We start from the raw sequence: 14,268 nt of genomic DNA, 5'->3' as shown, positions 1-14,268 counted from the left end.
TCTCAGTATTAATTAGTATAGCCAAAGTGTGAGAAGACTTCTGCTCATCTATACCTAATTTTTTTTTTTTAAACTGGGGATTGAACCCAGAGGGCCACTTTACCACACCCCTAGCCCTTTATAATCTTTCATTTTCAGACGGTGTCTCACTAAGTTGCTTGCGGCCTTGCTAAGCTGTTGAGGGGACTCGAATCTGTAATCCTCCTGCCTCAGCCTCCAGAGCTGCTGGGATTACAGGCTGACACAGCCGCGTCCAGCTGTTGAGTTGTTTTATCATAAAAGGATGCTTACACCCTTCTTTACCTGATTTGCTGATTTTTACTCATGAAAGGGTGTTTAATTTTGTGAAATGCTTTTCTGCATCCAGTGAAAACGATCGTGATCTTTTTCTTTTGTTGTAGATGGACACAATAACTTTATATTATTTATTTTTTATGTGGTGCTGAGGGTGGAACCCGGTACATCACACATGTGAGGCACTCTACCAGAGGTACAGCCCCAGCCCTTGAGTGGTTTTGATCTTATATTTTTTTTGTACCTTGATTTTTGTCCCTCTTTGGCAGCTTCTTCACTCTCTTCCCCCAATGGTAGCTGCATTTTTGTATTTCCTCTCCCACTTTTTAAGATTTTTATTTTTTATTCCTCCCTCGTTACTGCTGTTATCTGTTGCCTTTCTCCTGCCTCTCCTGTGTTCTAAAGTATTTCAGATTTTCTCTTGCCTTCCTACTCTATTTCCTCTTCACTTTAGAAATGAAGCCAGGTACAGTGGCACACACCTATAATCCCAGTGACTGGATTATAGGCTGAGGTAGGAGGATCTCATGTTTGAGGTCAGCCTTAGCAACTTAGAGAGGTCCTAAGCAACTTAGTGAGATCACATCTCTAAATAAAGAATAGAAAGGGCTGGGGCTGTGGCTCAGTGGTTAAGCGTCCCTGAGTTCAAGCCTGGTACCAATAAGTTAATAAATAAAATTAAAAAGTTCTCCTTTGTTATTTCTATTGAACATTTTACCAGAGGTTTTAGCCAGTAAATTTGCCAAAATGTAGGTTTACAGACTAAAATAAGAAAATTAGTTTTTTTTTGTAGAAGATCATTTACATAGAAAATCTGGTAGACTAAATTATAACTAATTGTTTAGCAACTAAAGGTGGAGGATAACAAGTCAACATATAAAAACACTGCATTTCAATATATTAGTAACAAATCATCAAAAACCAAACTGTCATTTACAGTAGTATAAAAACATGAAATGGATAAATCTGACACAAATGTATATAATGAAAAGATAAAGCATTGCTAAAAGAAATCTTGAAACATGTGAATCAGAATTACTGTGTTCCTGGGTTGGAAAACCCCATGTTGTCAATACTCCCTGTATTGATTTGTTACAATCTCCACCAAAACCCATGGGGCATTTCTGGTACGTGGTAAAGTTGATTATAAAATTTACACAGAAACGCAACAGAATGGACATCCCAGAAACAGAACAGTGAAATTTCTTTTTTCTGAAGAAAAATAAAGGACCATCATTGCCCAATTTTAAAGTTATGAAGGCAGTGTGATATGGGAGTTTGAGATGCAACTCAGTGAACAAAGAGCAGCTTTGTCTGCAAATAGTATAGGAACAAGGTGTGAATCCATAGCTCCCACCATATTCAAAACTGCAGATGGATCTTAAACCTAAGTGTAAAATTGAAGACTGTAAAACATCTTGAAGAAAACATAGAAAAATTATTATGCTCTTATACTAGGAAAATTTTAGATAAAACACCAAAAGCATGACCCAGAAAACTATAATCATTTGGATTTCATAAAAACAAAATTTTTCCAGACACTAAGAGACAAGGCCCCCCATGATAAAGCTCTTGTAACAGAAGATATATTCTCAGATCTCAGTAAAAAACAATGAATTATTTAAGTAGACACATCACCAAAAATGTATGAAGTCAAACAACATGAATAGATGGTACTTCAGAAAACTCTGACCCTTTTAAAAAGCTGAATGTGACACTTTGTATATAATCTAGCTATTCTGCTCATAATTACAGAAGAGAAATGAAAACAACTATTTATAGACTTGTCTAGAAATGTTTACAGAAACTTATTTAGAAAAACAGCCAGGCATGGTGGCGCACGCCTGTAAACCCAGCAGCTTGGGAATCTGAGGCTGGAAGTTCAAAGCAGGGGTGGAGCACCCCTGAGTTCAATTCCTGCTACCCCCGCCAACTCCAAAAAAAGATGTGGGGAGCCAAATATTCATTAACAAGAGGCGAATAAAACTGGCAAATCCAACAGCACAGTGCTTAGTAAGGAATGGACTTCCAGCGCACACGCTTGGATGCATCTCGAAATCATGTTCAGTGAAAGCACACACACTAAGAATGTAGTTTGATTCCATTTGTATCGAGTTCTCGAAAAGGCAAACTAACAGGATGGAGAACACATCAGACGCCTGGGCACTGACAGGAGGAATCAGGAGAAAGCGTGGGGAAGGCCCTGCTCCTGTGGTCGCCTGGCGCTCCTGACACACTTCAACACTCACCACTCACTCTAGCCTGCCATCAGTTTACTTCAGCAAAGCTGCATGAAGAAGACGGTTCACCACTTGGGGTAAATTGATCAAATGAAGTCTATTACAACTTCCAAATCAAGTTATTTCTAGGATTAAGATATTCATAATAACATAAGGCAAATGTTATTAAGTTCGTAACAATTTTATTCATAACAAAATTTATTCATAGGTATATACATTACTTTTTTACTTTGACACATAAAAATACAGACATATTTACACATATACAAAAATATTAAAACCAACTTCGGAAACAAGGAAAAAGTCACAATTTTACAAAGGACAGATTCGTGAGAAATATATACACTGAAAAAATGGTTAAGGAAAGTTAAACAAACATTTAAATTAATAGACTCCAAAAATTGATAAATTGGTATTCATTTAGTGAAGCAAGATGTCTCGAATGCTAGTAGATAGCAAACCAGATTTATATTTCAGATTGTCTAGGTAAAATTACATAGCTTCCCTTTATCCTAAAACAATCAATTTTATTTTCTCTCTTAAATCACAAACATCAGATAATTATGCAGTTTTCCTCTTAAAATACTTATATCATTAAGTTGTAAAATATTTTAAGAGTTTTGTGTTCTCTATTTACTGGGGGGAAAAAAAAAAAATCCCAGACACATTGATTTCAACATAAAATGGGAAAAATCACCACCATTTTTTTTTTTTTGTGGGGTAAGATTAAAATCTAACATTTTCTAACCCTCATGGACATTCACAATTGATTTAATAACAGATCACAATCTCTGTAAATTCTTTTTACTTTTTTTAGTACCAGGAAGAGGACCCACTTTACAACTGGCTTTTAGGAGCTTGCCATTTAAACAGTCTTTGGTGGAATGATAATCACAAAGACACCTTGTACAATAATCGAATCCACAGCCTTCCCTTCTGCAGGTTGCTCGCTGTAAATAGCAATCGTATTTCGCAGGTGACTTACAGCGAATACAGGCTTTGAGACTCTCGTTCTTTTTCAAAGTCTTGGCAACCTAAAAGAAGCAGATTGATTTTAGTAAGGACTGAATGTAATTTAGTTAGTAAGCAAGAAGGACACCCGTTCCCCCACACATACTTAAAGCACTACTGTCACACACAAGACTTCTTTCCCTTAAGGAGACTACTATTCAATGGGTGACAGCATTACTCCTCAGGGGGTCCAAGGGCCATGGCTGCTCTTAGATTTACTGCCTTTTGCCTCAGGCTAAGGCATTAAGTAGACACTGAAGGTTACTTCCACATCAATGTGCAACTTAAATGCCACCATTTCTATGAAGCCTTCCTAGCTTCACCGAGTTGGGTGATCTTTTATCTTGAGTTCTTTTAAAAAGCACCTACTATATTATATGCCCTTTATTTTTTAAGTACCTATTTTCCATTTTATTTCAAAATGTGTACTTGATTATGATTTTCTAAATTAAGCTTGCAAAATTATCCATTTTCAAGCAGAACTTTTAGTACCTATCACCCTGTGATCTGAAGGTATAAGAAGCTTTTGATTTCTAAAAGTCAGGCTTTTATGACTTAGTTCTTTCCTCAGTTACAAAATGCACCACTGACTAATTTTATAAGTTTTAAATCCATTTTTGAGAGTGAAATGAAGAGAGGAGAGGAACTCTATTAATTCCCTAATAATTCTAATTATGATACAATTAAATTTAAATGAGCATCAATATCAGGTGTCCCAATTTGGAAGAGAATACATTAGTTGTTATTAAATACTAAGTTTACATTTTGACCTTGAAAGTCCTTTTCTATTTCTTACTTTAAACTTTTAAACAAAATAAACCCCTATGTTTCTAATTTGTTGATTAAAATAAAGTTACCTCAGAGAATTCATTGTGTCGACTGTAAGTAGAACTTTTCTGATCACGCTGACTGGATAACTTGGTTTGAGCACTTTTGGAGGGAGGACCATGCACTGCAGATTTTTGAACTGAAGCTAATGCAGTTCTGAACATAACATATTCTCTGGTTGAAGCATGTGGTGAAAACTTAATGCTGTTTTCCTAATTAAAGAAATTTTAACAGGGGTTACAATATTTTCTTTGCTATATCAGTTCAACAGTCAATCACTTATATTTGCACACATAGGAAAGGTCAAACAGGAATGTGTGAATTTAGTCCTATCTAATGTAACTGCATGTGCTTAAACACAGCCACAGTAACTATTCAGAACTTTAAAGCCTAACTCTTGACAGAATTCGTGAGTCACAAACTGAGAAATCACCTTACCTGTGCAGTCTATGTGGCGTTTGTCTAATATATGATTTATAACTAACCAATGTCAAAGTAATGACAGAACAAATGGTCATTCTTCCTATCATCAGTAGATGGCAGTAGCCACACTTAAGCGTCACCACAGTATTATGAACAGCTTTTATAGTCTTTTATACTAGAGTTTTCATTAATACCAGTAAGGAATTCCAATGTGGAGAATTTAGGCAATACTTCTATAGTCATTTATTTAGCACCAAAATTTTATACCTAACCCTGTCCAGTTCTAAAGCCTCAGCTTTAAATCATGCACTGATCTTGATTCTTAGACGCATCTACAGTTACCAAGTATTTTAGAAAAGTAAACATATTTCCCTTCCACAATAAGAATCTTCCATATGTTGATATTACTGGTTGTTTTTTGGCAAGAAAAATATACTTTTTATAGTCCTTATTTCTTACTAACTAAGAAGTGTAACTACAATAGATTTCCACATCTGTCTCCAAGATTGGCTAGATGGTCAACTCTCAGTATCTGAAAACTTAGTTATTTCTCCCACTTTGGGCATTCATAGAATCCTAGGGGGAACTCAATAAATAAATAACTGAGGTGGCATTCCTTTCTCTTAAATTTTTTGAATTTCGTTTCTTAATCAGTTCCATTGAAAGGCTAAAATTATTTGCAAAGCATTTTTCCTTTTGGGAAAGGGTTTCTAGATTATCTTTTTTCTTTCCTATTTCTCCTTTATTAATAAAGGTAAGAGCAGTAGCAGTGTATTTTAAAAAGAAAACACCAATTGCAAAGACTTACAGTAATTCTTTGCATAGCCTTATTGTACAGCTGGAATGTCCCCTTATCATCTTCTAGAATCTTCTTCCAAGCTGTGCTCACTTTTGACATACTGGAAAAAAAGTGATCATAAAAGAAATGATTAAAGTACCACAAAGATGCTAAAATAGATATAGTAGAGAAACATTAAGTGTATAAATGAAATTTATCTTAACAGTGTTTTTCATATCTAACTATCCATTAGAATTGTTTTAGGCACTTGAGTCTTAAGGATGGATGCCCGGGGCTAGTCATTTGGGTTTAACTGGTCTAAAATGGGCCTCAGGTTTCTATATTTTTCAATAGCTCCTTATGGAGTAATTCTAGTATATCCAGTTAAGGATCACTGTTTTGTATTTTAATAATTATCTGTGAACACTAAATAAGTAGCTATCATTGTATATATGATACCATGGACACATTTCAAAGTACTCTAGGACATACCACTATTAACAGAAATCTATTTGAAAACCCATTATGCTAACAGAAAAGGGTACTGATAATGATTAGCCTTTAAGAAGCTAGCTGGGCTACGGTTGTGGCTCAGTGGTGGAGCGCTTGCCTAGCACATGTGAGGCCCTGGGTTTAACCCTCAGCACCACATTAAAATAAAATAAAGGTATTATATCCACCTACAACTTAAAAAAAAAAAAAAAAAAAAGTATGTGTGTGTGTGTGTGTATATATATATATATATATATATATATATATATATTCAGTCAACAATAATACTTGTTTAAAATGTCATCATTATCAAACCCAGGAGGACCTACTTAAAAAAAAATCTAAAGACCAACTGAATTTTGTGTGCAAAAAGTAATAAGGCGTATTAAACCCACAGACTGGAACTAGGCTTTTATAGTTGATTTCCAAAGACATAACTAATACATTAGAAATTTCAGAACTAAAAGAAACAAAAGATGCCAGACTAATAGAAACACAGTTTTCTAACAGTGAACATGAAATTCAAAATGACAACATGAAATGCATACTTCTTTCATCTCAGGGGCCCACAGGTAGCGAAACACCAGCAATCAGAAATCATTATTTCAATTAAACATTAGTCTTTGTATCAGCTGACAGAACTGAGTCATCTAACAGAAATGTGCAGATTACACTCATGTACTCAAAGCAATAATACTTACTTGATTAAGTCCATATCACTGAGCTGTGTCAAAATATTTGCTAGAAGATGCCTGAGTCCCCTTCGAAAGAGTTCACCGAGGATATCTACACATTCTAGGCCCATTTTCCTGCCAATTATATTCTGGAGTCTAAAATTTCCATTGGATATAATTTCCTTCAGCATTTCTCGATCTATTTTAGGATTTCGCTTGGCATTCTTTTTTAATGTTGAACAAACCACTTTTTCAAAATGAAGAACTGGCAGCAAGTTTTTGTTGGGATATTCTGGGCTTTGTGTCTGTAGCAGGCAGGACTGTGGGCTGTTTCTGAAATTTTCCTCAAGTGTAAGGCTACCCTCTTCATATTCGCTGAGGACACTTTGCTGAGTAAATGAGGAATATCCACTGTCTTCATAAAGTCTACTGGTCTCCAATTCTTCTATTTCATTGGAACTATTAAGTGTTTGTTGTACATGTTGATTTTCTTTGTTATGCAAGGGTTTGCTTTTAGGTTCAAGTTCTTTAGTCCTTGTGCTCACAACTGGTGACCCAATATATGACAACCTTTCACAGTCTTTAATGCAGTCTTTACAAGAACCGTCCACATATGCAGGAGTGCAGGAAACTTGTCTTCCACTCTCATCAGGTTTTACTGGTTTTGATTCAGAATGAACATGGTTACAATTAAAATCACACTTCATTTTGTCAGAAAGAGGGAAATCTTCTTTACAACCTACAAAAAGAACATATTTACTTCTTAATTGCAAAATTTACATTGGAATATGCAAGATTCAATGACTTTGCATTCTCTTAGCATTATGTACTGCCTACAAAGCTGTGAAATTATCCAAATTTAATGGAGATATGATAATACATGTAGAAATATTATTTAAATCTTATGGACATATACATATTCTTGAAAAGATTTCAGAACAGATTGCTTCTGGATCTATATACATGTAAAATTTGTTTAGAATCTACATTTGATTAAGTAAAAACCAGTCAGAAAAGTGACCATATACATGTGAACTTAAGGAATAAATGAGGAATATGATACAACAAAAGAGTAGGGTCCAAAGTTAAAATGATCCTTAAAGTAATCACAAATGCTTCTAGAATCCATATTTCTTCTCTGGACTTTAATAAACATTCATATGCTAAAGTTACCTGAACTCCCAGTTCTCATCTCCAACTTTTATTCTGACAGGCTCGAGGTGACTGTGTGACACATTTAAAGTGTTTGTGTACCTAAGGGATAAGTATAGGAACACCTCTCTATATCTGGTTTAAATGTACTAGAAATATTGCTATTTTTAATTACTGAGCAAAGACTTTTCATGACGAATTAACCAAAGAATCAGAGTACTTCAGCTACCAGTCAGAATTAAGACTTGACAAATAAACATGGCACTCCAATCATTATAAAACTATATTTAATAACTTGAGGGAAGTAGGTCGGCAGGTGTGTGCAGCTGCTTTAAACAACTTAAGACAACATACTGGTTATAAGTAGTGTGAGAGGAAAAAAAATATTATCAACAAATCATGCAATTATTTCTGAACATTATTCATTAGAATTCCTAATTACTGATTCAATCTTAAGCTTAAAAAGTGAAAGGTCTTTCAGGGCTATTACGTGATTATCAGAGCCTAAGATACTAGTTGAGACACAATGGGGAAGGCAGCATTTTAGGACAGCTTTAAAGCAAGGTTTCCCAATCTCTACTTGCTCGATTCTTGCTCGTATGTGCTGCTCAGACATGGTAGGCTGTTCAGCAGCCTTGGGTACCAGTAGGAGCCCCCAGCCACAAGGTGTAACAAAGAACAAATGTCTTCAGTTACCAGTATCTCTAAACAGCCCAAGGAAGGTGGAAATGGCAACATTTCCCTTATTCCTAAGTAGAAAACTACAGCTTTAAAGGACGATTAGGATTTCTGTCAGGCAGTAGGGGCTGGGGAGGTTATTCACTGAAGGATAACTTCAGTAAAGCCACAAAGCTGGGAGGGAATGTGGTTGTCATGAGTTCGGGATAATTGTTTAGCATTGTTGGAAGGCAGATATATGAGCAGGGGGACAATGAGGACACAGCCAAGAAAGCGTCAGTCTTCAATGCCCGGTGAAGTGTCACTTCCTTCCCACGTGCCCCACCTACCATCACAGATAGGCTGCGAACTTATTCTGTAAGTCAGTTGTGTATGCTAGCCAGTTGTTTATCATATACAAAATACTGGTGATTTGTCCATATTAATTTAACTGGTTTTACTGAGAGCAAAACTTTTCAAGTCAAAGTACAAATTTATCTTTCTATCAAGTAAACTTGTAGGTGGGAGTCTGCCTTTAACTTCTAATGCTTGAGAGTGACAGTTACTGCTTTCGTATCCCACTAAACCTTAATCTGAACCTAAAAATTGTTTTAACTAAGAGGTCAGGGCCATAAAGAGCACATAAACAACTTTCCAATTAACCCTTACCTAAAAACAAATTAAGTGGTTTCCTTCTATTCCAAAGAGTAAGAAACACCAAGAAAGGATTTTTCCCCCCTAATCTTGCCTCAACTGGAGAACTGTTGGATTTACATAGGACCACAATTTATCTGAGGATAAAAAAAGCAGAAGCAGCCTATCAAAGCCACACCCTTTACTTCAGGTGCCTGAAGCAAATAGGTGTGGAGCAGAACTCCAAGAACTCCTTTTTCAAAGGCTGTCCCTATTCCAGAACCCAGATTTGGGAAGACTGTCCTATAGAACCACTTTTACTCAACAGCATTCCTTAAATAGACAGTCCTTTAAAATTCAGCTAGTAATGATTCAAATATTTTATACTTTTTTAAAAGTTTTCAATTGGTCCTCACAATCTTGAGGTGGGATGGGGAGTTCCTATTACCCTGGTTTTGATAATGCAGCGCAGTGAAGCCAGCTACGTAGATCGCAAAAGATTGGATCATCAGTCAAGAAAGCCAGATCACTTGACTGTAAATCCAGGGCTCTTTTCACTATCTCACCTGGGAATGAGGTGCTTTGGAAACATAAACCTGTTTATAAATGATGAAAAAGCCAGAATTTATGGTGCAAGAAGTTACATATTCACTTAAGGCACAAAGGAACATTTTTACATTTCTTCTCTCATTTAAGAAACCTTTTTTTCAGTTTGTTAGAACAATAATTTTCCCCATCCTAGGAGTTTTGCATAATATATTTTTCTCTGACTAGTGTATCTTTTTAGCTGCCTTTGTCTAGTTAGCTCCTAATTTATTATTCATGTAAAGCTTCATATTTCATTTAATTTTTCGAAGAGTTTTTTTAGACCACGTCAAACCCTGCTTCACAGCTCAATTTTAAATTCATAAGATTACTGTAAATTCCTTAACATGACTGCTATTGCTTATGATGCAACCAAGCAGCCGGTACTGTGCCTGACACAGTGAAGACAGACATAAAACATTAGTGTTTCCTAGTATTCTTTAAGACCAAGATTAGAATCTGTCCCTAACATCAATATTGTGTCAACATTTTTTTTCTTTTTTGGCTCTGGTGCTGGGCTTGAACCCAGGGCCCTATACACTCAGCCCTTGTGTTTTCATATGAATAGCACAGAATTCCTATACATCCAGCACCAGATCCAACCCTCAGGTTACTATGGTGCGCATGTCAGAATAAATGATTCTTATTATTACTGATGCATTATTAATGACCAAACTCCACATTTTAGTTGTTTCAGTTTCTACCTGTTGGTTTTTTTCTGTTCCAGGTTCCCATCCAGGATACATGGTCATGTTCTGGTACACCCCCCTTGGCTTTGTCAATTTTTGACTTTCCTTAAGTCTACTGTTTTTGTCATGGTTATCTGGGGTTGTGGGTTTTTAGGAAAAAAGACACAGAAGTAAAAATACAACTGTCATCACATCCTACAGAAGATAAATGTTATTAATATACTAACTTATTTCCAATCTTTACCTTAAGCACCAGGCTGAACTGATCAGGTCTTTTCACCATAAAGTTAATCCTTTTTGTTCCTTTCCCACATCATACTCTTTAAAAGGGAAATCACTAAACATAGTTTATACTTCAAAGAAGAGCCGACTTCTGTTCTATCTCTTTTAGGGAGAGTAAATACATAATCATTTGGAATTTCTCTGCAGATTTATCTATTTTATCCCACTTCTTTTTCAACCATTTCTGTCAGTACGGACTCATGGATTTTGGATTATAATACAATACTATTTCAGTTTTTGCTCAACTTGTTCCAGCTTTCACAACTGCAAGCTCTCTCAGTTGGCACTGATGTTCATTTGACATATCTGCAGATGACACTTGCATCATTTTGGTTTTTGAACATTCCTTATTTTTTGGTTCTACAGGATTCTCTTCATTGTTTCTATCAGAGAACAGTATTAGAAAGTAAAATCTGGATGCTGGTTGTAGATGTGAAGTGACTGTAATGTATTTTTCATCTCCATAACAATACTTTATTAAATACCGCCATCAATAGGAAAGGAAGCAGAAGAAAACTGTAAAAAGCTAAGCCCATGCCTTTAACTAGTCAGGTACTTTCCAATGATCAAGTCAAGTGTTCCTAAACTACGTGGGAAATATAGGTATCCATAATTGATCTGATACTATCCAGAAAGGCAGAGAAGATGACTTGGTTCTATAACCTCTTGAAATTAGCAAATAGGGTCAAGAGTCCAGTTCTGCCTCTTCATTCATTTATCCATTACTTAAATCTGAAAGCCTTTTCGGAAATCTGTTAGAATTCCAGATTTAGGGAAACACAAGGAAGCAAGGACAAGTGTAAAATTTTAATGTTCAAGAAAGACTAAGGACTAATAGTGCTACAACTTAGTGAGATGGGAAGAATGACTAAGAAATAATGTCGGAGAAGTGGAACATTCACAGGACTTGTAAGGGTAGGTTGGGCCTTTGCACTGTTCCAAGTGAAGGAGAGAAATTTGGTTTACATTTTGAGATCTTTGAAAGCTGTGGTGAATGGACTGCAGGAAAATAAAAGTGAAGGCTAGTAAGTTAGTTAAAAGTTTTTATCGTAAAAGTATTTTATCATAGGAGTCCAGAGTTGGGGACTTCAGTGGAAATGAAAATAACTGGATAGATTCGAGGTCTTTTGTATGAGGATAAAGACATAATTACTTTGCTAATGTACTGGTTGTTGATGATTAGGGAAAGTGGAATAACAATAGCCTGGGATTTAAGGTTTGAGCTATCCAAGATATGCAGCCCTATTTACTGAGTTGGGGAAAGGCAATGACCTCTCAAAGTCTGTTTCTTCATCCATAAAATGGGGGGAAGAAAACCAGATTAAATGCATGGCAGAGTCTCTATAATGAGTGTTTAATCAATAGACTTTTTACATTATTCACAATAAATCAAACCCTTCATATTCCTCAAGTTGCAAATCATGAACATTTAAAAGCAGTAAAATACCCTCCAAAGCGTACACTTAGGAAGCAGAACCAAGTTCAAAACAAAATTCCTGCCCAGTCGTGACTAGCTTTGTTGATTGGAACAGTGCCCTTCATTATTTTTCATTTTCTCTAAAACAGAGATACTAATGACATCCAAATAGAGCATTAAAAAAAACCTCTTGACTCAAAAGAGTTCAATCATGAAAAAGTAGTATTATAATAAACCTTACAAATTTGACCTTCCATTTAACTTTCCAATATAGACCTGACACACCATATTAGAAATTAAATTGGGTTATAGTGCTTAAAAATCTTTATACCTCTTTCAATGTTAATAATTAAATTTCACTGTTTCCAATGTCTATAGATAACCCGCCATGTGCCCCAGGCTACACATGGTCATTCCTTAACTTAAGGATTTAAGAGAGAGCCAAGACTTGTGGCCAAAGCTGCAAATGAGCCACAATCCTCAACAGAAAATTTCAGGAAAGCTTCCTTTCAAAAATATTTGGATGCAATATTTGGTTTTCTCACACCTGTAAACAGGTAGGGGGAAATAAAAAACCCTGGAGGCAGCAAATATTTTCAGAAGAGTAGTTAAGACAACTGAATTAAATTTTGTTAATCCCATCATAAAGACATCAAGGTTCAGAATTTCGAAGGGAAACTTACAAATCAGGATTTTTTAGAAGTACATAGTTTAACCTGTTACAATTATTTTTTTCTTTCACGACTTGATTCCTTTTCTAATGAAAGAGATATTACCAAACAGTGCAATACAGATTTACTATTTTTTTTCATTTGGGACCATTTGTGAAGTAAAATAAATGCATTAGAATTTCATTTAGAGATAGCAACAAAGAAGATAAAAATAAGCCATTCTACCCAAATTTTGTTAATAAAGGACTATAGCTGTTAGGGATTACAGAAAAATAAAAATCACTTCTTCAATTCTCAAAAATTGGCCAAATACCCTAGATAAATTCACAGGTCTTTATTAAAAAGTGCTTTTATTTAACCCTTCCTTTTCGAATCCAGGCCTTGAGATTGGACTACAGAGCAAACAGCAAAAAAAGGAGAAAACTGACGTTTTTGTCTGGATGTCCCCAAGGAGCTTGGTCCGATTGCGGGCGGGGGGTCCTCCCCATTTGGCGGGAGTGGGGAGGAGACCCTGAAAATCAGGCGGGGTGGGTGGGCCGCCCCTGCGGGCGCGGGACTCCGGAGGCGGGAGATCACCGCGAGCTGATCTCCCGCGCCCGCCCGCCCGCCCCAGGAGCAGGACCCGGGAGCCGGCCTGGACCTGAGGAGTGTGCGGATGCAGGAGAGGCTGGCGGGCAGGGGGCAGGCACCTGGCGGCCCCGGGGCCCGCGCGGCCTGTCAGCCCCAGCGCGCGTGGGGGCGGGGAGGGGGCATTTGGCGCCCATTCAAGCGGGTGGGGCGGGCAGATCGTCCCGGGAAGGCGCAGCCCGTCCGCCACCGCGCACCTCCCCGCCGCTCAGCCCAGGTTCCGCATGGGCGGCGGGACCCCGCGGGGGCCACCGCTCCCCAACACATCTGGCCTCCGGTCCTGGACCCCAGAGTGCTCTCTCCCCGACCTGAGAACCATCGCGACCCTCGCCCGCACCGGGGTCCTGCGTGTGGCCACGCGACCAGACTCGGGGGGATGGAGGATCAGGAGTCGCAGGTTGCGCCCCTCACCATGCACCCCTAACTGAACGCGCGCTACCCCGCTCGGCTTCCCCGCACTCACTGTCTGGGCGATGAGGTCGCGCGGCGGCTGTCAACGGGCTGGAGCTGCAGGGGCAGGAGCTGCAAGAGCAGGAGAAAGGCCGTGCGACACAGCTGCAGGGGCGCCAGCTCATGCCAGTGGACGTGGGGTCCGCCTCAGGTGGAGTTCCGGCCAAACCTGCAGCCGAGCGAGTGCCTGCTTCACAAGGCTGTAGTTCTTAAAAGGCGCCAGCTGGTACTTTTAAAATCTTTGAATTTGGTGCCCAAATCCGCGCGGCCCAATGAGGCGCGTCGCTCGCACAAGCGCACCAATAGGAAGGCGGTGGGAGGGGACGCCCTCGCCCACACCCAATTGGATGCTGCCGAGGCGGGGC

The 14,268-nt window shown here is 37.9% G+C and overlaps 1 protein-coding gene across 1 annotated transcript; it reads right to left on the bottom strand.

Moving 5' to 3' along the window:
• Positions 1 to 3,132: 3,132 nt before the first annotated feature.
• FBXO5 (F-box protein 5) lies at positions 3,133 to 14,052 on the bottom strand. The gene is made up of 5 exons (XM_079146572.1): positions 13,917 to 14,052; positions 6,768 to 7,479; positions 5,605 to 5,695; positions 4,403 to 4,585; positions 3,133 to 3,568 (listed from the first exon to the last, which is right to left on the bottom strand). Exons 1-5 carry the CDS (start codon positions 14,026 to 14,028, stop codon positions 3,317 to 3,319), a joined length of 1,350 nt encoding a protein of 449 aa, XP_079002698.1. The 5' UTR covers positions 14,029 to 14,052; the 3' UTR covers positions 3,133 to 3,316.
• Positions 14,053 to 14,268: the final 216 nt, after the last annotated feature.

Source organism: Sciurus vulgaris (assembly GCF_902686455.1).
Source record: "Sciurus vulgaris genome assembly, chromosome: 7".
In the NCBI taxonomy this organism is placed as follows: Eukaryota; Metazoa; Chordata; class Mammalia; order Rodentia; family Sciuridae; genus Sciurus; species Sciurus vulgaris.
Note: the sequence above shows the minus strand (reverse complement) of the source record. Positions and strands in the feature narration are given on the sequence as shown.

Bases quoted from the DNA above. Each gene is read 5' to 3' on its own strand.
- FBXO5 (XM_079146572.1), bottom strand. From the start codon at position 14,028: ATGAGCTGGCGCCCCTGCAGCTGTGTCGCACGGCCTTTCTCCTGCTCT. The intron at 5,696-6,767 runs GTAAGTATTATT...CTTTTTTTCCAG, and splicing joins AGTGATATGGACTTAATCAA to TATGTCAAAAGTGAGCACAG. The intron at 4,586-5,604 runs GTAAGTCTTTGC...TTCTTTAATTAG, and splicing joins AGGCTATGCAAAGAATTACT to GAAAACAGCATTAAGTTTTC.